The 23,211-nt window shown below is 41.3% G+C and overlaps 1 protein-coding gene across 1 annotated transcript in view; it reads left to right on the top strand.

Moving 5' to 3' along the window:
* The window catches only part of LOC122816399 (multidrug resistance-associated protein 1-like), an 827,783-nt gene that overhangs the window by 312,447 nt on the left and 492,125 nt on the right, over positions 1-23,211 (top strand). The window contains exon 8 of the mRNA XM_044089157.1: positions 21,462-21,686. Within this exon, the coding sequence (XP_043945092.1) occupies positions 21,462-21,686 (225 nt within the window). The remainder of the gene's footprint in view (positions 1-21,461; positions 21,687-23,211) is intronic.

The following is a 23,211-nucleotide window of genomic DNA, read 5'->3' as shown; positions in this document are numbered from 1 at the left end:
ACGCTCTAGCTGAGAATCGAACCGGACAGCGTCTAACTGTGAGGCAACAATGCTACCGCAGCGCCACCACCGTTTGTAATAAGTAAAATTCCTTTATTATACAAAAAAGGTTAAGCACCTTCATTATATAAATTATGAACTTCCTCAGAACCAGAACAATTTGCTTTCCTTTATCAGTTAAAATCTTGTGATGTCACAAATCACTTTAAACATCTAAAGACATATAAACATATTATAAAATAACTTAATACATCAAATTACTATAAAATGTAATGCTTTAACTTTAAAACTGGGGCTCTAGAGCAACTCTCATTTAGCCCTGGAAATAGTGTTGCCCTCAATTTGATTTGCCATTGTGTTTCTTTTAAATTTAAATGGTCATCTGTAATCTTTCCTTGCAAGTCTTTCTTTATTGAATCAACCACGTAAAATTTGAAACAGTGTCCATTGTTCTTATTAATGCGCTTACACAATGCATTAGCATTTTTCACATTTTTGATGTTAGACTGATAATCATACATACAATCCCAAAGTCTTCTTGAGGTCTTCCCTACATAAAAGCATAAACATTGTTGGCATAAAGCTGGCATAAAGCTATGTACACCAGACTGGTAGAATTACAATTAGAAAAGTGATTGCTTCTTTCAGTGGCATTCTGAATGACAATAGATTCACCCACAAGGATATTTTGGCATTGCATATATGCCAAATATGACATTTATATGTGCACTTTTTACTATCACTTTTTAGGTGGGAATTATTTCGTATTATACCATGACCGCCGAAAAACGTGCATGCTGATTGGCCAGCGTGCCCGTTGTAAATCGAGTTATACTAATGGAAAAAGGTCCGGTCGCCCGGACTTTTTTCCATTAGTATAACACGTTTTTTTAAAACACTGTCTCGCTATGTTAAATGGGTTTAACATAGCGAGACAGCTTTAAAATCAGCAACGGAGATCTCCATTGCTTATTTTAAAGCTGTCTCGCTATGTTAAACCCATTTAACATAGCGAGACAGTGTTTAAAAAGCAACGGAAAAGCAAGATCTCCGTTGCTTTTTTATGTTCGCTATGTTAAATGAGTTTAACATAGCGAGACAGTTTTAAAATAAGCAACGGACATCTCCGTTGCTTATTTTAAAACTGTCTCACTATGTTAAACTCATTTAACATAGCGAAACACTAAAAAAAGCAACGGAGATCTTGCGTTCTCCGTTGCTTTTGCTCAACTCTGATGTACTGCGCAGGCGCGCAGTACATCAGAACTGCCGCGGATGCCAGACATCTGCGGAAGGGCAGTAAACAGGCATTATACTATGTCATTATTTAAGAAAAGTAATAGTTTCTTTTCTTAAATAATGTCATGGTATAATACCAATAACCCACTTCTGGGTGTGGGTAATGCTAAATTTACCCAAGGTTGGCGTGGTTTGGTCCCTTCGCCCTCGGGACCAAACCACGCCAACCGTGGGTAAATTTAGCATTACCCACACCCAGGTGTGGGTTATTGCTATACTCTCTCCAACATTTGTTTGAAAGTAGTGTCTTTTTTATACACTACTCTTGGAATAGGTCCTAATTTTTCCATAATGCCTGGGTCAGAACATATAATCCACCAAGTTTTGAGTATCACATTAGTTATATATATGTGGTGTTCATAGTATAAGTAGTAGTAAAAACCTTGCCAGTTCATTCAGCCCTATTATCACCACCCATATCTGTGTCCATACTTTTGAATAATGTAGGCTGAATTGCCCCACTTTCTCTTTTCTATTTACTTCATTATATATTTCAGCTACAACTTAACAGGATAACCTCTAGATAAAAACATCTATGTTACTTTGTTGCATTCGTCTTGAAAACTAATTATCTGAAATCATCCTCGCCAGTCTAATAAACTGACCTTTTACTACAGACTTTTTTGATGTGCTGGATGATTGCTACTGTAATGAAGATATGTGTTTGAAAAAGTAGGTTTTGGATGTATATTTGACTCAGATTTCCTTTCCACTAGATTCTTACTTACCACCACATCTAGAAATGCTATTTTGTGAATCAGCTGTATGGGAAAAGCAGAGAAACGGAACTGTGTTATTAATATATTCTATATATTGTTCCAGCTCATCCATTGTACCTTTCCATAAAATAAACAACTCATCCAGAAACCTGACGTATATGTTGCAATTATGTATATAGGGGCTATGGAGTATATACCTGTCTTCCCATTCCACCATGACGTAGTTCGCAGACATGGGTGCACAGGCTGCTCCCATGGCAACTCCAGATTTTTTGTCTGTTGATCTGAGGAAGGGAAATCCCAAAAGCGCTTATCTATCCTGAATGGTGCACCTTTTGTGTTTTTATATATTTTTCCACAAGGAAAAGGATTTTTATAGTGTGTTTATTTTAATAAAGGATTTCAAGAGTTTTTGGATATCTGTGGTGGTTTGTTCGTGATTTATTCACAGTATGACTTATAAAATTTGGTTTAAGACCTAGAACCTAAAAAATATTACCACTATAAAAATAGCTTTTGCTGAAGGGTTCACTATTCATACTTCTTCCATAACCCTTATGGTTCCAGAGATATGAGCATTGTTTGAATTGTGAGGACATAATTTGATTCTGTGAAAAGGCTTAGGCTCCACCCATTGGAAGTTACAGTGCAAACTTCCTGAGCTACATTGGAGTGAATGTGCTTGGTCATAGTAAAGTTAGTGGCAAAAGACTGCCCATTGATGTACTCTAAACTGATATCTCAGTGCCAACATGCAGAATAGACTCTATAAGGACCAGTGTCCTTCTGACTAGGTGGCTTAAAAGGAAAGGTGCCTACATAAACCTGCACTGATCAGTCTTTCTTTCCTTGTTCCTGTGGTGGTGTGAGTGTTGCAGTCATATTTAATAGAAAGCATCTTCAGGCTAAAAGCAGGTGTACTTTGGATAAATAGATGATTTGAACCCAAACAGGCAGCAGGAAAATGTGAGGCAGACTGTACTTCGTGTATGTTGGGATGTTAGCTGCATGGTGCTTAGAAAATGGTTATATCCCCATTAGAATTTTTTTCTAAAAAGTGTGAACTAAAGCTATTCATTTGATGTAGAACTGAGGATGTTCCAACTTTAAGGTGGTGCTTTTAAAATGGCAGTGATGGAATCGTAGAAAGTCAAACAGGAAGTGGTTTTGTTAGAGATGATGGTGAGAGTGGAGGAGTGTGTAGCAGGCCCTAAGCCTGGTAATTATGAAGAACACAGTATGGGGAGGGAGAAATTGCCACTGAGGGATGTTAATGTGGCCTTTGAAAAAATAATATATGATTTAAGGCTTTTGACTGGTCATCTCATTTGGTATTTTGAACAGCAGAACTTGTGTACAATGAATGACAGTGATGTAATGATGTCTTTGTACTACTGAATCAGTCTGTGGGGAAAGTTCCAGATAAACCCTTTGTGAGTGGACACATTGTTTATATAGACCACTGACAGGTGAGTCTAGAGGATAAGTCAAAAATTTGGAATTTGTGATTAAGTGTGTTGGAAGGGGTACAATTTTGGATTGCTTGAGTTTTATCAAATTCAGGATAGGGTTGTGGATTAGATTTGCAAAATGAACTTTAGGAATGGAAAAGGTGTGTATGCTGCTATTGTTGTTGGCAAAGGGGAAGTTTGGTAAACAGTGGGTTATATTGGTTTAATTCTTTTCAGTGTGAGATACAACAGGTTTTGTGGTAGTTACAGCATTCAGTTATGGAGGATAGTTGAGAGACATCGTATATTTTTGATTATGATTTTTTGTATACCATCCTTTGGCAAAAGCAAGAATTTGTAGATAGGCTGAACAAAGATAATAAGAGGTAAAGACCCTGGACAAGCTATAAAAAATCCATGTGTTACTGTGCAATGCTTTCTGTAGCATCGAATAGCATACAAAACCCTTTCAGATTCATAAACTCACAGAGGCAGTGGAGCAAAGTCATGCAAGGCCCTTTGTATGGTCTTTCTCCATTGTTTACCAGCCATCTACTCCCTAGACTAAACATCTCACCCTCAGATGTTGCACCATTCACTTCATGCTTATCAGTGGGAGTGGTAAGCACTAGGTAACCTATTTACCACAGGAGGAGTGGTTTCTGGCCCAGAAGTGATCGTTTATTGGCTGTTTGGGAAGCTTTTCCATCTCTTTCAACCTTCTGATTTAAAAGCCTGTATTTGCGCTTGTTTCCCTGCCTTTCCTGTTACTAGTCTAGTCCAGGTACAGATTTGCTGTGCCAGGACTCTTTGTAAGCTTCTGAACCCCCAAGTCTTTCTGTGTTGGAGGGAAGCCTTCTAGCTTATCAGTGGGAGTGGTAAGCATTAGGTAGCCTATCTACCACAAGAGGAGTGGTCCCTGGCCCAGAAATTTTAGCTGTTGGCCGTTTGGACAGTTTTTTTCCATCTCTTTCAACTTTCTGGTTTAAAAGCCGCACTTGCGCTTATTTCCCACCTTTCCTGTAACTAGTCTAGTCCAGATACAGAGTTGCTGTATCCAGGACTGTTGGTAAGCTTCTGAGCCCTGCAAGCCTTTCTGTGTTGGCAGAAAGCCTTCTAGCATATCAGTGGGAGTGGTAAGCACTAGGTAGCCTGTCTACCACAATAGGAGTGGTTCTTGGCTCAGAAATTGTAGTTTATTGACCATTTGTACAGTTTGTCCATCTCTTTCTGGTTTAAAAGACCACATCTGTGCTTGTTTCCCATCTTTCCTGTAACTAACCTACTGGGTAGCACTAGAGAGCCTTAAACTGATGCAAGCCTTCTAGCTTAGAAGAGAGACTTTGGACTAATTAAGTATCAGTTTTCTGTACTTTCTTGCTGTACTTAACTGTTTTCTGCCTAAACGCCAATTTTCCAGCATTTATTGTGATTCAAAAGCTTGTTTTTTTTTCACATATTGTACTTATTTGTCTGCCTGCACTTTTAAAAAGTCGTTTTTTGCTTAAATAATTTATTTAACTGTTGTAGGCTACACACTAAAGTGCGATAGCCTTTTCTGATCGTTTGCAGTCGTTTAAAGCTGTTTTAAGTGTATTTTTTACTGTTTTTGCCTTATCTTTTAAAAAAAAATAAATAAAAATTCCTTGTTTCCAACCTTTCTAAGCTAGTATAGTCCAGTTTTCAGGCTAGTGCTGAATTCAGGGCTGTGTTACAAGTTTCTGAGTTGCCCATACCTTACTTGGCTAGAGAGACGTTTCTCTGTTCACCTGTGAGAGAGGGGAGCTTTGAGCAGCCTATCTGTCCCTGGAGGAGTGGTTCCAGCCCAGAAGTTAGTAGTTTATTGGCCATTTTAGGCTAATTTCTCTCTCTTTCATTTCCCTGCTTAAAAACCGCGTTTGCATGGTTTTGTGCGCCGGGCAGTGCCGGTTAGCTAGGGTTAGATTATTCCCAGCTCCACTAAGTCTCCTCTTCAGTTTTTCCCTTGAAACTAGTCTAACTCTCAACCTAAGCACTCAAAAAACATCCTACAGCCCAGCATTTGCTCAGACCTAATAGCAAGCACTAATATACACTGACACTGATTGCCCAGCAGGACAAGGCTCTTTATTCACCCCTCACCAACCAAGCGACTAAGCAGCTCACCCTACTATTCAGGCAGGACCAAAGGGCAATTTCGGGTGTACTCTCCAGTCCAGCTAGTGAATCTGGGTATCCTGAGGCAATGTTACAACCGCTTCATGTACACAGACAGCCCTCTCCTACCACAAAACACTAACATATGCGAGAGATGCAATTATACAGCCAAACTGGAGGCTAAGCTGTCTCCACCCAAGACTGGAACAGACAGTCAAGAGGAGAAGGTTAACACTTGCACCACACCTCCAGCCACACATAGACCTACTAAACCAGCACTGGCGAAAAAATACACATAAATACACAAAATCATACTCTGAGGCTCTAAATAAAAACCTGCAAAAGCATCAGAGACCTCCAAAGCAGACACCCAAACAACCTGCACCTCCCGTCGCAAACCAGACAACACATAAAACACAAAATCAGTGTGCCACACAATCACAGCCCTTAAGGCAAAATAACATACCTAACACACTAGTAATAGGTGACTCTATAGTCAGGCACACTGATGTCCCACTCACTAGGCTGGACAAGCAGAAGGTTACTGTTAGCTGCCTGTCGGGTGCCAGAAACCGCCACATAACACAAACACTCAGGTCACTCCAGAACAAGTACAGATATGACTCTGTCATTGTTCATGTTGGTGTGAATGACCTCAGATGTACCTCCCTGGACTACATGAAAAGAGACATGGAGGAGCACTCTGATCATGTAACCCAGGCTGGTATGACCCTGTCCCTGAGTAGCATCCTGCCCTCACCAAGAATGATACCTCAGTATAAGGAAAGAATGATCAATTTCAACAATTGGCTAAGCTTCTGGTGTCATTCAAAGGGGATCCAGTGTCTGTCAGCCTGGGACGACATGCTCGACAAGTTGCATTGCTTCACAAGAGATGGCTTGCACCTGTCACGCCTAGGCTTTTGAATACTGGCCAAGGCTCTTGCTGTCTCCATAGTGCCTTTTTTAGGCAAGGATCAAAAGTCAAACCCACCTCCGTAAACAGCACAATTAAGAAAAAACTAAGGGTTATGCTACTCAACACCAGGAGTTTAAATCTCAAAATGCACGGGCTTGAAGCACTCCTCAGTATGGAGAATGTTGACATCTGTGCAGTAACTGAAACCTGGTTCAAGGCTCCAGGGAGCACCCCAGCACTACTGGGCTACAACTCATACCACACGTTTTGGCCACAGAACATGGACCGAAACACACAAGGAGGGGGTGTATCCGTATTCATCAAGGATACCTACACCACCAGGTTAGTGGTGCAGCATGATACCTCTGAGATCAACCATGTGCAACTAACATCAGGCAAATCTGCCATGCAAATTGAGGCCTGCCACTGATCACCATCCATGACCCAGGACCACCACTCCACCTTTCTGGAGACACTGGAAAACATGAAGGTCCTAAAAAACACCCTGATATTTCAATTACCTTACCATTAACTGGGAAAACTACTCAAGTACAAACTCCCAGGGCCAGCGCTTCCTGGAATTCATTAACTCAAATGCCCTGGATCAGTTGGTAAACTCCCCTACCAGAGGTGAAAACATATTGGACCTGGTCATCACAAACATGGGCGGCAGGTGTTCCACGCCATCAACCCAGCACTGGTAAGATCAGACCATAAACTAATCACTCTGGATGTTCACACCCCACCACCACCCCCAACCAAGGAAATCACAATAAAAAACTTTTCTAAAGCACACTTCACCTTACTTAAGACAGAGGCGGTAAGTTTCACAGCCCCCATGCTAAAGGATAACGCTGCCCAAGATGCAGAAACCTTTACAAATGCACTCTATGAGCACCTACAAGGATGCATGGATCATGCCATCCCTAGCAAAACCAAGACTTGCTCACTCTAAGAGAAGGAAACCAGTCTGAAGGACCCCTGCCATAAACAGGCTATACAATAGAAGGAGGAAACTAGTTCAGAAAAAAAGCAAATCCCAAGAAGGAAAGACATCCCTGATCAGTATCAGTAAGAAACTAAGGTCCCTCATAAAATCATCCAAGGCTAACTTTGAAAGAAAAATAGCCAAGGATTCAAAAGATGACCACAAAGCCTTCTTTAGCTATGTTAAGAATCTAAGTGGCAACTCGCAGATATGCACTGAACTAGTGCAAAATAGCACAAAATATACTGAACCTACTGATATTGCCAACATCTTGACAGACAGATTCAGTGCAAGCTTCACCCCCCTTTCACCCCCAAAAGGGCCTACAACAATACCGGAAAAGTGTAGTGTCCTGGAAATCACAGAAGCACAGGTGAAAATAGCCCTTTCAAAAGCCAAAAACACAGCATCAATGGGGCCAGATGGTGTCCCAGGCTGCATCTTGCATGAACTACAGAATGAACTACCCCACCACCTAAACACGCTGTTCAACCTCAACCTCTCCACAGGCTACGTGCCCATAGAATGGTGCAGAGCAATGGTTATTCCACTCCACAAAGGACGGGCCACAACTGACCCTGGTAACTATCGCCCCATAAGCCTGACTAGACTGGTCTGCAAGGCTATGGAGTGCATCATCATGGAACTCATTAACAAAGACATTGGGAACCTCCAAACACTTGACCCGACCCAGTTCGGCTTTGTTAAGGGCAGATCATGCCTACTAAACCTGGCTGACTTCGAGACAGTCACCAAGGCCATAGATGAGGGAAAGGTTGTTCACACAGCCTACTTTGACCTCACTAAGGCTTTCAACACCATTCCTCACTCGGGTATTACAGAAAAACTCACCAGCCTGAACATAAACCCCTACATCATGAGATGAGTTGCCAACTGGCTTACAGACAGAACTCACATGGTAAGAATAGTGGGCTCCAGGTCTGACTCTAAACCAGTCACAAGTGGTGTCCCACAAGGCTCGGTCCTGGGTCCCCTACTGTTCAGCATATACTTCTCAGAAGTACAGGCAAACACAGGAGGACTATGGCTAACCTAGTTTGCCGATGACTGCAAACTGGGAGCCATAATTGACTCTCTGGTTGACACAGACATCCTCCAAAAGGGCCTTACTGAGATGGACACCTGGTGTCAACGTCATGGCCTCAAGCTAAATGCCAAAAAATGCATCGTCATCCCCTTTGGAAAAAACAAAACACCCATAAATTACCACATAGGTGGCAGCCCCCTTAATACAGAAGAGATAATAAGAGATCTGGGGACCAAGATAGATAGTAATCTCTCCTTTGACAATCATATTGCCACAGTAGTTAGGAAATCCTTCTATGTGGCCCATCTAATTACTAAAGGATTCACATCTAGAAATAAAGAGGTTATAGTGCCTCTCTACTCGTCACTCATCAGACCAATCATAGAGTACAATGCCCATTTGGGATGTACCTCACAAGATACTTCCAGCAGCTGGCAAGACCACAAAAGTACCTCACCAAGAGGATTACTGGCCTCAAACATATGTCCTATGCAGCCCGACTGAAAAATCTCCAGTTGTACTCAGTGGCATATCGCTTACTCAGAGGTGATCTCTGCCTGACTTACAAAGCCATGTGCAACTCAGAATTGATGGAAATGCTCCATCTAAAGAAATCCAAGTCACTGTGAACCATGTGCTCTAGTGAGCTAAACCTCACCACAACAATAAATAGAACATGCTGGAGGGATAGATTCCTGTCACAGAGACTCCCCATGCTTTGGAACAAAATTCCAAACTACATTAGGCAGAGCCCCTTACTAACACTCTTCAAGAAAAACCTTGATGAGTGGATGGGTAACAGAAAATACACTCCTGGGATCACTTCATTGGCTCTGCTTGACAGAGGATCAGTTAATTAATCAATGGGGTGGCGAAAGCCGACACACTCTGGCTAGGCTTATAAATGCCCTTGGGCAGATAGCCTAGTACCTACCTATGAACCTATGAGGGACTCGGGCACTCAGGTTAATAGCAACCTGACTTTTGACCACCATGTTGCCTCTGTTATATGGAAGGCTTGCTACATGGCCCACCTCATAAATAAGGGTATTTCATCCAGGAACAAGGAGGTCATAACATCCCTGTACTCCTCCCTTATCAGACCCATTACTGAGTGCAATGCTCCCTTTGGCATGTACCTTTCCAAGCACATACAGAAGCTGGAGAGACCACAGAGGTTCTTGATCAGGAAAATCCCGGGTCTCAAACACCTGTGTTATACAGATAGGCTAAAAGCCTTGTCCCTCTACTCAGTCTTGTACAGACTGCTCACAGGGGACCTCTGTCTGGCATACAAGGTCATCTCAGACCCAGCATTAATGGAATTGCTGCATATCCGTAAGTCAAACTGTATTCACCCAACCCGCACGCAACACCTCAACCTGGTCTGTGACATTAATAGAACTTGTTGGTTGTACAGATTTGTATTGCAGAGACTCCTCCATCTGTGAAATAGACTTCCTCTCCATGTCAAACAGAGTACCTCTCTAACCGTCTTTAAGAGAACTCTGGATGACCATATGGGAAACAGAAAATACACCCCTGGGATCCCACCTGTGTCCCTGCTGGACAGGGGAAACAGGTGCTGTCTTTGTGGGGACATGGGTGAAATTCTTGGCTAGGTTTATAAGGATCTCTGGGCCAATAGCTTAGTATCATCTGTATATCCTATATGCAGTCTCTGCTGGTCACAGTGGTGTAACATATGCGGCAGCAACAGGGAACTGCATAGGGGTGCTGCAGTGACAAACAAAAAAGTCCCTCTCCTCTGTCAGTATGACCACCAGCACTGAGGGGTGCAGATGGGGACTCGGCTGCACAAAAGGACATTCCTTTCTAGCAGTAGAGTTCCCTACAGTGTACACAGACCTGCTATCTCACAACTAATCTGTCCCTCCTCCATGATGTGATGCTAGTGAGCTGGTGAGCTTTCACCAATGGGAGCTCACATAGGGCCACCTCCTCCCATTACCATATTATGGTAATGACCTCAGCACCATCCACGTGCCTATTTGTGGTGATTCATTCACAAATTATAGTCATTCATGTTGCCTGGCTACACAATGTTACCTTTCATTCCTGAACAGAGGAATGCCTGGTACACTAATGTAGCACCAGGTGCTGCTATGTGACATTTAAAGTATTGGGCACAGCACCATGTACCCCTGGGGGATACACAGATTCATGTTTTTAGTCAGTAGTTCCTGGCAGCATACATTTTATGTAGGGTGCAAAAAGACATTGGGAATGGAGATAATATAGTACTGGGGGGCTGCCAGGATTCATATATGTGAAGCAGTAGTTTCACTGAGCATTCTTGTAAGTAGGATCCAAAATGCATTTATTCATCTGAGCCTTATGTATACAAGTACAGAGGTCTGATATGAGTTGACTTTTCTAGCTGTGTACAGGGAATTTTTCCCAAATGTTATGCAGGTATTCATAACTACCAAGTCAGCTTTAACAAGGTTACAAGAGTCGCTGTGGCAGACTGAGATGGATATTTGAGTGACAGAATGATCTGCTCTACTGAGGGGGTTATCGGTCCTCCAGCTAATGTAATATTACAAGATGAATGAGATGAAAAGCAACAAGATGATGGTGACCCTGTTAGAGTGACTGTCCGCCTTCTGCATGCCCTCAGCTAGAAGGATTTTCTCTTCATGACTCTTAAGTATGTAAAGTTTTGGTTAATGCTACAATGTAGGTATTGTTTAAGCCCTTTGTAATAATAGATAGTTGTTACTATGATAATATCTGTAACTGAATGTACAAAGCTGTTTGGAGTAAGTGTGTGTGTTTGCTAAGAGTTTGTTAAATGCAAAAATGCTTACAGTGCTGCTGGACTCATAGGTAGGTACTAGGCTATCAGCCCTAGGGCCTATACAAGCCCAGCCAAAAAGGTACCCTGGCTTTTACCACCCAAGAAAATTATTTTACTGTGCCACTGTCCCACAGAAGTGATCCCCGGGGTGAATTTCCTATTTCCCATCCAATCATCAAGATTTTTCTTGAAGATTACTAATGAGGAGCATTGTTTGATATAGATAGGTAGTTTATTCCAGAGTATGGGAAGTCTCTGGGACAGGAATCTATCCCTCTGGCATGTTCTGTTTATTGTGGTGACAATAGAGTATGTAGCTTGGAGGGATTGGGACTTCTTTACGTGGAACATGTCCAACAGCTCTGGGTTTGACATAGCTTTGTATGTTAGGCAGAGATCACCTTTGAGTAGGCAATATGCGACGGAGTAAAGCTGGAGTTTTTTAAGATGGTCTGCGTAGGGCATCTGTTTGAGGCCAGTAATCCTCTTTGTGAGGTATTTCTGTGGCTTTTCCAGTTGTTGTAGATATCTTGTGAGGTACATACCAAAAGGGGCGTTGTACTCTATAATGAGTTTAATGAGTGATGAGTAGAGGGGAACAATGACCTCTTTTTTTCTGGATGAGAAACCTTTTGTGATGAGGTGTGCCATGTAGAAGGATTTCTATGGACTACTGTGGTGATGCGATTATCAAAGGAGAGACTACTGTCCACCTGTGTCCCAAGGTCTCCTATCACACTTTCGATGTTAAGTATTCTACCGCCTATGTTGTAGTTCATGGGTACAGAGTTTTTACCAAAGGGGATGACAATGCACTTTTTGACATTAAGCTTGAGGCCATGGCTTTGACACCAGGCACCTGTCTCAGTGAGGCCTTTTTGTAGGATGTCCACATCATTAGGAGTTTCGATTATGGCTCCTAGTTTGCAGTCATCTGCGAACTTCACTAGCTAAAGACATTCTGTGTTAGCCTGTACTTCAGAGAAGTAGATACCAAACAGGAGAAGACCCAGGACTCAACCCTGTGATACTCCACTTGTCACTGGTCTGAAGTTGGATTTGGAGTCTGCTACTTTCATAGTGTGGGTTCTGTCAGTGAGCCAGTTGGCAACCCATCTTGTGACATAGGGATTTATACCTAGTTTAGTGAGTTTATCTATGATTCCAGAGTGGGTGATGGTGTCAAAAGCCTTGGCAAGATCTAGATAGGCTGTGTGAACCACCTTACCCTCATCAATGGCTTTGGTGGTGACTGCTTCAAAGAAGTCTATCAGGTTTAGGAGACATAATCTGCCTTTTACAAACCCGAACTGGGTGGGGTCCAGAGTTTGGAGATTACCGATGTCTTTGTTTATAAGTTCCATAATGATACATTCCATGGCCTTGCAGACCAGGCTCATTAGGCTAATGGGGCTTTATTTCTCGGAGTCTGTGGTGGCTTCCCCCTTGTGGAGTGGGATAACCATCACTGTGCAACATTCAGCAGGTGCAAAGCCTGAGGTGAGGCTATGATTGAACACGATACTTAGGTGGGGTGCCAGTTCGTTCTGTAGTTCATTTAGAACGCAGCCTGGGATGTTGTCTGGTCTCATGGATGCTGTGTTCTTGGCTTTGGAACTGTGTTTTTTTTACCTATGCAGCCAGTATAGAGATGTGCACTTTAGGGGGTGAGAAGGGGTAAATTTAGCACTGAACCTATCTTCCAGGATGTTGGCAATATCAGTTGGGTCTGTATATTTTGTGTCATTGTGCTGTAACTCAGAGCAGATCTGAGTGTTGCTATTGAGATTCTTGACATAGATATAGAATGCTTTGTGGTTGTCTTTAGAATCAGTGGCGATTTTGTTTTCGTAACTAGCTTTGGAGGATTTTATCAGGGATCGCAGCTTCTTACTGAAGCTGACCAGGGAGTTCCTCCACTCATGGGATTTTACTCTTTTTTGCAACAGTTTCTTCCTTCTGTTGTACAGTTTGTTTATGGCAGGGGACCACCAGATTGGCTTCCTTTTTTTGGAGGATAGCACGATCCATGCACTCGTGTAATTGCTTATAAAATGCAATTGTGTAAGATTCAGTAGTCATAACTATATTGTCCATCTGCATGGGTGTCATGAAGTTCACCACTTCTGTCTTAAGAAGCATGAAGTTGGCTTTGGAGAAATTTTTTACTGTGGTTTCCTTAATGGGGGGGGCAGGATGTGGATATCTAGGGTAATTAGCTTATGGTCGGATCGGACCAATGAGGCGCTGACTTCAGGTGTGGAACACCGGTCACTCATGTTGGTAATGACTAGCTCTAGGATATATTTGCCTCTGGTGGGGGTGTGGATAAGTTGATCCAGGGCATTGGAGTTTATGAATTCCAGAAAGCGTTGAGCAAAGGAGTTGGTACATGAGTAGTTTTCCCAGTTAATGGTTGGGTAGTTGAAATCACCCATTATTAGGGTGTTTGGTTGAACCCTAATATTTTCCAGTACATCAAGAAAAGAGGAGTGGGAATCCTCAGGCATGGTGGGGGATCTGTAGCAAGCTACAATTTGGATTGCAGTTTTGCCCAGAGTTAGTTGCACTTGGATAACTTCGGCTACATTATGCTGAGCAACTAGCCTGGAGGTGTGGATATCCTTAATGAATATGGACACACCTCTGCCTTTGGTGTTCCGGTCCAGGTTACATGGCTGAAAAGTGTGGTACAAGTTATAGCCTGGTCGTGCAGGGGTGCTCTCTGGAGACTTGAACCAGGTCTCAGTCACTGCACAGATATCGATGTTCTCCATTTTAAGGAGTGCCTCGAGTGAGTGCATTTTGAGATTTAGACTTCTAGCATTGAGTAGCATCACCCACAGTTTTTGCTTGCCTGTTCCTGTTACATTGGTGAATTTGTCATTTTAACCTTGGCTAAAAATGGCACTATAGGTGCGGCAAGAACCTTAGCCAGTATCTGGAATCCCAGGGGTGACAGGTGCAGACCATCTCTGGCAAAGCATCGTGGTCTGTCGACCATGTCATCCCAGGCTGACAGATACTGAATCCCTTTAGAATGACACAGAAGTTTAGCCAATTGTTGAAGTCAATCATTTTGTCCTTGTACTGCGGTATCATTCTGGGTGATGGCAGAATGCTACCCAGGGCTAGGGTCATACCTGCCTGGGCTACAAGATCAGAGAGCTCTTCCATGTCTCTTTTCATGTAGTCCAGGGAGGTACGTCTCAGGTCGTTCACACCAACATGGACAATGACAGAGTCATATTTGTACTTGTTGTGGAGTGACCTGAGTATGTGGGTTATGTGGCTGATCCTGGCACCTGACAAACAGCTGACAGTAACCTTCTCCTTGTTTAGCCTGGTGAGTGGGACATCAGTGTGCCTGACTATAGTCACCTATGACTAGAGTGTTGGGTACGTTGTTTTGCCTTATTGGCTGTGGTTGAGTGGCACACTGAGTCTGTGGGCTGTGTGTCATTTGGGTTGTGTTGGGGGGTGGAGGTCGCTTGCATTTCTGCTTTCGAGGTCTCTGTTGCTTGAGCAGATTATTATTGAGAGCCTCTGTGAATGTTTTTGTGTTTCTATGTGTGGATTTTGGTGGTGTAGATTTAGTGAGACTATGTGATGAGTGTGGTGTGGTGCAAGTGTTTACCTTCTCCTCTTGACTGTCAAGTTCAGTCTTGGTTGGAGAGAGCTTTACCTCCAGTTTGGCTAGATAAGTGCATCTCTCACAGGTTGTAGTGTTGGTTGGTAGGAGGAAAGGGTTGTCTGTGTACATGAGGCAAAAGGAAACACACTCTGTCCTCCCAAATATTCAAAACTTAATGTTGAAAATGGATAAACTGGACAATAAAGTGGACAAAATAAAAAAGGATTCAACTAAGCAGATTGAACTATTATGTGACATTTAAAAAAAACAAAAAAATACAAATAACAGCACTGGAAGAATCAGTTTCAGGCACTGATTCTAGACTAACAGATGGGGAAAACAGTGAATTCCTTTTACAACAACAAAATCCATTTACAACAACTTAAATCTGTTAAAAATACAAGAAACAGTCCCTGTTCTGATTTTGTTTCACATTTTCATTGACAAAGGATCATGATTATAGTAGAGTTGATCTGTGTTATTAAAATGTTAAGCATTCTGCATGTGATGCTTTTTTTATGAAAATTTTATGCAAATATTACCTAATTGCTAAAGCAGCATTCTACTAGTACTACACCATTTTTGGCAGCATTCCACTAGTACTGTGCCATTTTTGGCAGCATTCCACCAGTACTCTGCCATTTTTGGCAGCATTCCACCAGTACTGGGCAATTTTTGGCAACATTCCACCAGTAATGGGCAATTCTTGGCAACATTCCACCAGTACTGTGCCATTTCTGTCAGCATTCTGCGAGGGCCATTTTGGTGGCATTCCAACAGTACTGGGCAATCTTTGAAATATGGTGCCTAATAGTGATATAATGCCAAAGGTAAACATTATTATAGATGGACTATGAACATTAAGTGAATGTTTTCTTTAAGTTCTGTATTTCTTGTCTTAATCTCACACTCCTAGATATTTTCATTTCTTGGGTTTTACTATGTATATATTTCCATGCATTTTACCTGGATGTTCCCTATAAAAGTGGCAACAGTGTGCTAGTGGGTGATAGTGACAACCAAAAAATAAAAATTTAACACTGTGTATATTTCCTTATTTTTTACGTACATGTCCCCAGTAGTTGCCTAGTGGGACTAGTTGGTTACTAATATGACTGATGCATTTCTCAGTTTCCTAGTAAGCCTGTTGCCTTAATTTCTCTGTTCTGCCAACAATGACCTTGTTGGTTACACCCACAGGAAAAGCGGTTTTGGGAATTGCTTATGAACAATGATTCTGAGAGGAAAATTCATGACTGATGTTTGGTGCTAAAAGACGAATACTACTATAGATAAAATCTTACCCCTTATGACCCAGGATTGGAGTTTGACTTCTTGATTTTAGAAAAGTAAACTATTTATTGCAGTACAAGTCAGTGCTGTACAAAACTGTAACTTGCATTTTTTTCATAAATGTACTGCATTATATAGCAAATTCCACTGACATACTATTTTGCCTTTGACTATCTCTCTAGTAACTAAGTTTTGGGTTCAAGCCCTGCTGGTGGAAGACCCAGGAGATGAGATTGGTGTCAGCATTTCCTGACCTACTCCCTTATTCTGTGGGAGGGGGAGAGAATGTGATTGTTACTACAGGGCTAACCCAGGGGGAGACTTTGGAAAAAAACAACTTGCAGGAGTTTTCTATGTGACTCCTACCTTTCAGTCTGCAGGAATTAAAAATAGGAACAAAGATCCTGAAAAGGTAAATGCATCCAACAAAAATCTGGACATCTATTTAGCATAAAATCTGAATACCAAATAACACATAGTTATTCCCAGTTCCAGTAGGATTATGGGATACTGCTCAGAAATTCATTTAAAAACAGAGTGACAAAAATGGTGGAAGAGTATAAGCATATTATCAATGAGACTGTAAAATCTGTAGATTTTAATGAACTGTATTAGACAATTCTACCACAGAATGCCATTTATTTTTACTTCTGAAAAAGAGAGAAGTAAGATGTGTGTCCTATTTCTTTAAATTATTGATACTACTAGTATGTCGGTCATGCAGCATAGTTTTCTGTATACCAGACAGCTTCAAAAATCACCCATGATGAGGAGGATTCAGAAAATTGTGTGAATTAAGCTTGAAAGTAGGGACATACCTCCAAAAAATAGGTACATCACATGTATGGGTAAATCATGTCTGAAAATAGGACCATTCTTCCAAAATAGGGAAAACTGAGAGGGCTGCAACGGTATATAAAAGCAACTATCATTGCAACCGCATGTGGAAACAGCTGTGCTTGAGGTCACTTATAGTTTTGCATTGGGTTTGTTGGGTGGAAAGCAGGTTAATAAAACCTCACATTTGCCAGACTGCTACTTGCACCATTCATCACAGTCACAACCATCAGTTAAGACACGTTTCTCTCTCTCTGGGTCGTGTTAAGGAAGTTAGAAGCCTCAGACAGATGCATACCTTTCAACTGTCCAGAATTTTGCAGAATCTCCATGATTTTTCCCTATGTTTTTGACCTGCCTTTCAAAAGAGTTTTGATTCTGTTGTAAATCCTGGATGATTATACTAGATCAGTAATACCAAACTTTAGAGATTTGTGCAGTTTATTATTCAGAAAATGAATTTTGATGCAGTACCTATTGTTTAATTTTAAGTGAATTAGAGTAATATTTAAAACTGACACCAATTTTGGGCCTGTATTCTCCTCCCATTAATGTTTGGCTTTGTCCAGAATTCTTGAGCATGGAAGCCGAGAGGTATAGAGAAATGAGAGAAGCTATTTTGGACTGCAGCAAAATGCCATGTCCTGGAATGTGAAGAAAGACACAAATAGCTATAGGAATGCACAGCATTATATGGTTCATTACTTAGATGGTAAATATAGACTGGCTTCCCAGAAAAGTATTTTGATTAAATAAGCATTGTTTTGAAAATTAATTTCCTGGAGTTTCATTTTTACTTTTTGACTGCTTCCATAGGAAATGGTACTATTCCTAAAGTCATAAAGTCTCTGAATAATGATAAGGAATAACATCACCAGTCTCATACAGCGGTTACTATAATACACGTCTGATGTTAGATCCTGAGGGTTGGCTGCAGAAAAAAATCGGTTAGTTTCCTGAGCAGTGTTTTTCATTAACACTGTTTCAGAAAATTGGTCTGTACCTAATGAGACATAAAAAAAGGAGTTCTGAATTTTGTATAGTGGATTTGCATATGTCATCTGTAATTTTATCTTGTGTAATGAGTCAGTTTGTTAAATGCATTTGGTTGTATTTGCTGAAGATACAGAACAAATATATACTTCAAAAATAAATATACCGCAAGACTGTTCAAACAGGACGATGCAATTGAGCTTCTCCATGTTGAAATCATCACAGGTAAAATCCCATACCACTTCCTTGCAAGCTATAGATCTCCCTCTATGATCTAGGAAACCCACACCATGTATTTATGCTTAATGGAAATACACTGCTTAATGGAAATACACACCATCCAACCCAATACCATATTCATGGCAACTTAATTACCCCACTAGTAACTGGGAATCATACATGACACCAAACCTGTAGGCACAGAGATTCCTGGATTTTGTAAACACAGGTTCCCTAGACCAGACTGTCAATACACCAACCAGGGATGTAGACATACTGAATCTGGTCCTCACCAGTATGGGAGACTGCTGCACAACCCACCAATGTAGTGTCTTCACTGGTAAGGTCAGACAACAAAGCAATCTCATTTGAAATAAAAATAAAGCCCAAAACCCCAGCTAACACTGGAATGTTCCAGAACTGCTCTAAGGCTAAGTTCCTACTGTTAAATGATAACCTGACCAAGTTTCAAGCCGCATAAACCCCAAGAATATTGCTACCTACCCAGAACTGTTCACAATAATGTTAATAGCCGCATAGAGACAACTGTGCCTACCAGGAAGAAGTACAGAACTAACTCATAAAACAAGGCACCCCAGTGGAATCACAACATCAACAGACTGTATAACAGAAGGAAGAAAATCATGACAGAATTAGACGGTGAAGCCCCCAGCAGGATAAAAGGACTCTTATCAAACTAAACAACTCTGAGGACACATAGTCTACCAAAGCCAAATTTGAGATAAATTTGGCCTCCCAGGCCAAGGACAACCACAAGGCATTTTTTTAGCTATGTCTGCAACTTCAAAGGTAATACACAGTTTTGTACACAGGTCATTGTTAATGCAGCTACTTATATTGAGCAAGAAGATATAGCTAATCCTGGCAGACAAATTTAGCTTTAACTTTGCCTCCCTCTCCCCCTCTACCTCCAACCTAATTTGGTTTCGTCAAGCGCACATCATGCCTACTCAACCTGATGGACTTCTTTGAGAAGGTCACCAAAAGCAATGTATGAGGGCAAAATGGTTCACACTACCTACCTTGACCTGGCCAAAGCATTTGACACAATGCCCCACTCAGGCATTGTTAAACCCTTATGTCACCTAGAGGATAGCCAGCTGGCTCACAGACAGGATCCAGGAAGTAGGAATTGAGAAGCTCATCTCTAAAAAGTGGCCATTCACAAGCAGAGTCCCTGAAGGATCAGTCCTTGGACCGCTTCTTTTTAATATTTACTTTTATGAAGTCAAGACCAATGTCAGGGGTCTCTGGCTGACTAAATTTGCAGATTGCAAATTAAGAGTACTAATGTCCTGTAGGAAGGACTGACACAGACAAATAACTGGCCATGGACTGAAACTAAATGCCAAGAAATGCTTAGTAGAATCCTTGTGGACCTCATCCACTCCTGGTGATCATCATATTGACAACTCACCACTAAGAGTTGAGCCAGTAGTTGAGGACTTGAGAACACACACAGACAGTAATTTAACCCTTGACCATCGTGTGTGTATAGTGTATAGTGAGGAAATCATTCAATGTTGTATAACTTCTAAAAAATGTATGACATCTAGAGCCAAGGATGTCATTGCTCCACTGTATTTGCATTCATCAGACCTATCGAGTGCAGTACTCCATTTGGCATGTATATAACCAGGCACATCTAACAATTGGAGTGTCCAGAGAGGTTCTTCACTAAAAGAATTCATGACGTAAGTAACATGTCCTATTCAGACCGCTTCAAAGCCCTATCCCTGTATTTTGCCTCCTACTTGCTGTTTAGGGTAGATCTATGCCTGGCATATAAGGCATTGCCAGACCCTAACCTGATGGACCTCCTGTATATCCACAAAACAAACACCAGAATTACCCATTCTAAAGACTTAAACCTTGCCCGTGACCTAAATAGGCTCCCCATACATGTCTAACTCATTTCAAGTGTAACTTGGACAATTGGGTGGGGAACAAGAAATTTATCCCTGGTTTGGCACCTATGTCTCCAGACAAAGGTAGCCTGTAAATAGCTCATCTCCCAGGCCCCTGCTTGTAAATGTTTCATCTCCCAAGCCTCTGCTTACACTTGTCAAGGATACCAGAACTTGTCAGAGATTTGGGATGCTTGATTAGGATTAAAAAGGACCTTGTGGTCAATATCCAAGTATACACCTATGAAACTATAAAAAATATGCCATGAATGGATAGTATACCATGTGCTGTCCCCATGTAATAGCCTGAACCTAAAAGCACCTTTTTACATGCTGTAGTGATCAAACAATTTCTTTTAAAAGAGAGAGAGTGCAGTTAAAAAGCATCCAGTTATATCCACCAGATAAGTTCTGTCAAGTGTACAATCACATAGCCTGCAAGTTACAAAAAATGTAATTTAATGTAGAATGAAATTAGCCATTTCATAGCCATGAACTCACTCTGTTTTAAAATGTGTTTGTGCTTTCAGTACCTATTTGTTTTGCTAGATATGAATGTTACATCAAAGGCTTCTGTATAAGAGAAACCCAATGAGAAAAAACTCCACAATACAAAGGGATATTTTACTATACATTTGATTATTCACTCTAAGCAGCCTGTCTTAGAAAAGTGGAACAACATTAGGAAAAAATCACACATACATTGAAACTACATGTATACTCTACTCACACAAGTCCCGGAGGCCAGTTTGAAATTCTGGAACTGATAAAAGGCTGTGTTAATCACAACCATCCCACCCAGTGCAAATACTGAAAGACCACCGTCTGACAAACCTTTTCTGTAATCGCTTTGAAAGCTCTCTCTCTCTCTCTCTGTTCTTGGTTTATGATGTCCTACTACCACTAATTAACCTGTGTTCCTATATTATTTGTATTGCTTATCCCAGTGTTTATCATTGGAATCCTCTGTAGAAGAAACTTGTTGGTATTTAAAGGTGTTCAGAATTGTGATATTGTGCCATGGGCCACCTTGGAAAAGAAGAAAACAAAATAATTTAATTCCTTAAGCATTAGTTGAAGAAAAAAATGATAGTTTTTGAAAATCATAACTAAGCAAATTATAAAACTGTCCAGCAAGTTTACCAATTTTTTTTCTAAACTGTAATTTGGCAGAAAATCATCACAGATGAACTATGTAAGAGACAAGACAATGAATGGACCTAAAGATATGACAAATGAAAACAAAGAAGTTAAGGTGCTACTTACTGGAACAGAGAAGCAGAAGATTCCATCGCTCTTCAAGGTTCTTTGTAAAGTATTTGGGCCTTACTACCTCCTGGGATCACTGTTTATTCTCATATTTAATATCTGCTTATTTGCTAACCCTCAGATTTTAGGGTAAGTTGAACAATGAGTGCCATACTAATCAAAATTTCTGGTCAGTTATATAATCTACAAAAAACGTTTATCTCATAGGTGGTTAGTTTTCCTACTTTTTGTTTAATTTGCACATAGTAATTGCTGTATTGGAAGGGGGAAGAGATGATTACACCATTGCTTTGTTCTAAATTAGCTCTCAGACAAGGCAACATAGTATGTCAGCAGTCTTAAATGTCTGTTTAAATGATTGGATCTTTGACCCTGGGTGATAAAAAGTTTATTTGCACATGGCAGAGAGCGAGATTAGGAGTAGTGAAAGCTTTGTATAACAGACTGATAATGAGGTAATGGAAAGGAAGGCTACATGAGAGACTTGATTCAGTCTGAATATGTATTACTGATTGGAAAGGTTGAGATGCAGTCCTCTATAGTTCAGTCACAGATGGCAAAAAGAGAGTAATAGGTAAATACTGGATAAAGTGAGTGTGCCAAAAGGCATTTTTTTGCTTATAAATCATCCATTTGAGACTCATACAACATCCATCTTTTCCACTGACAGTCAAGGTTTAGGTGTGTGTTCCATTTGCTGAAAGGGTCAGCCTTGAGGGTAAAGGATGAACAGGCAAAGGTATATTTTCCTTACCTTGGGGTGAGGGTCTAGTGCAGAGCACTGGTTGGAGGCCTTGGACCCCTATAGTTACAGTACTGTAAACTGAAGGGGATGGGAGGGGATATGGCAGATTTCATGCATGCATTTTATTTGCTAATCAGATAAATCTTATTAGGCACAAGTGATTCAAGTATAACCTGGGAGCACAATGTGATTAAGTAGCTACTCTGACCCGAACGGTACAGCAAATGGAGACTACGGATGTCAAACCCAGGACCACAGGGTGAAATCATTAGCAGTGCATAACCTTAATCCTCTGTCCTGAACTGCCCATGAGCATGTGATACCATGAATACATCCTTACTCTCCACTGCACGCCCATGAGCATGTGATACCATGAATACATCCTTACTCTCCACTGCACGCCCATGAGCATGTGATACCATGAGTACATCTTTACTCTCCACTGCATGCCCTTGAGCATGTGATAGCATGAGTACATCCTTACTCTCCACTGCAAGTCATGCCTCTGTAATCATTGATGGAGGTTGTGAGAAGCATGCCTGGTCTGCTGACCCACTACTTTCACCCCTCCAACCCCAGCTTATGTCCTTTCTCAGCCATAAGACTGCATCTTCTTGGAAGCCAGATGGGACCACCCAGTATGGTTAGGCCAACTTAAGACTGGGAGAGAAGAGTGTTAGGAGAGGTCCAGACCGATGTTGGAATATGACTGTGCTGCTGGCGTTGGGACCATTTATGTTTTCAGTTTAACTCTAAATCCTGCAGTCTGATTAAGCAGAGAGTAAAAGCGCAACCCAAAATGCCATGCATTTGAGACAGTTTTCTACCGTATTAAAAAAAAAAAAAAAGGTAAGCAAGAATGACATACATTTACAGTGTGAGGGGTAGCCATCGTAGGGCAGGGAAAGT

This window comes from Protopterus annectens, chromosome 12.part0 (genome assembly GCF_019279795.1).
Source record: "Protopterus annectens isolate FY-2018-M chromosome 12.part0, PAN1.0, whole genome shotgun sequence".
Taxonomy (NCBI): Eukaryota; Metazoa; Chordata; order Ceratodontiformes; family Protopteridae; genus Protopterus; species Protopterus annectens.
The sequence above is the reverse complement of the archived record's forward strand: the minus strand, read 5'-3'. Positions and strand labels throughout refer to the sequence as shown.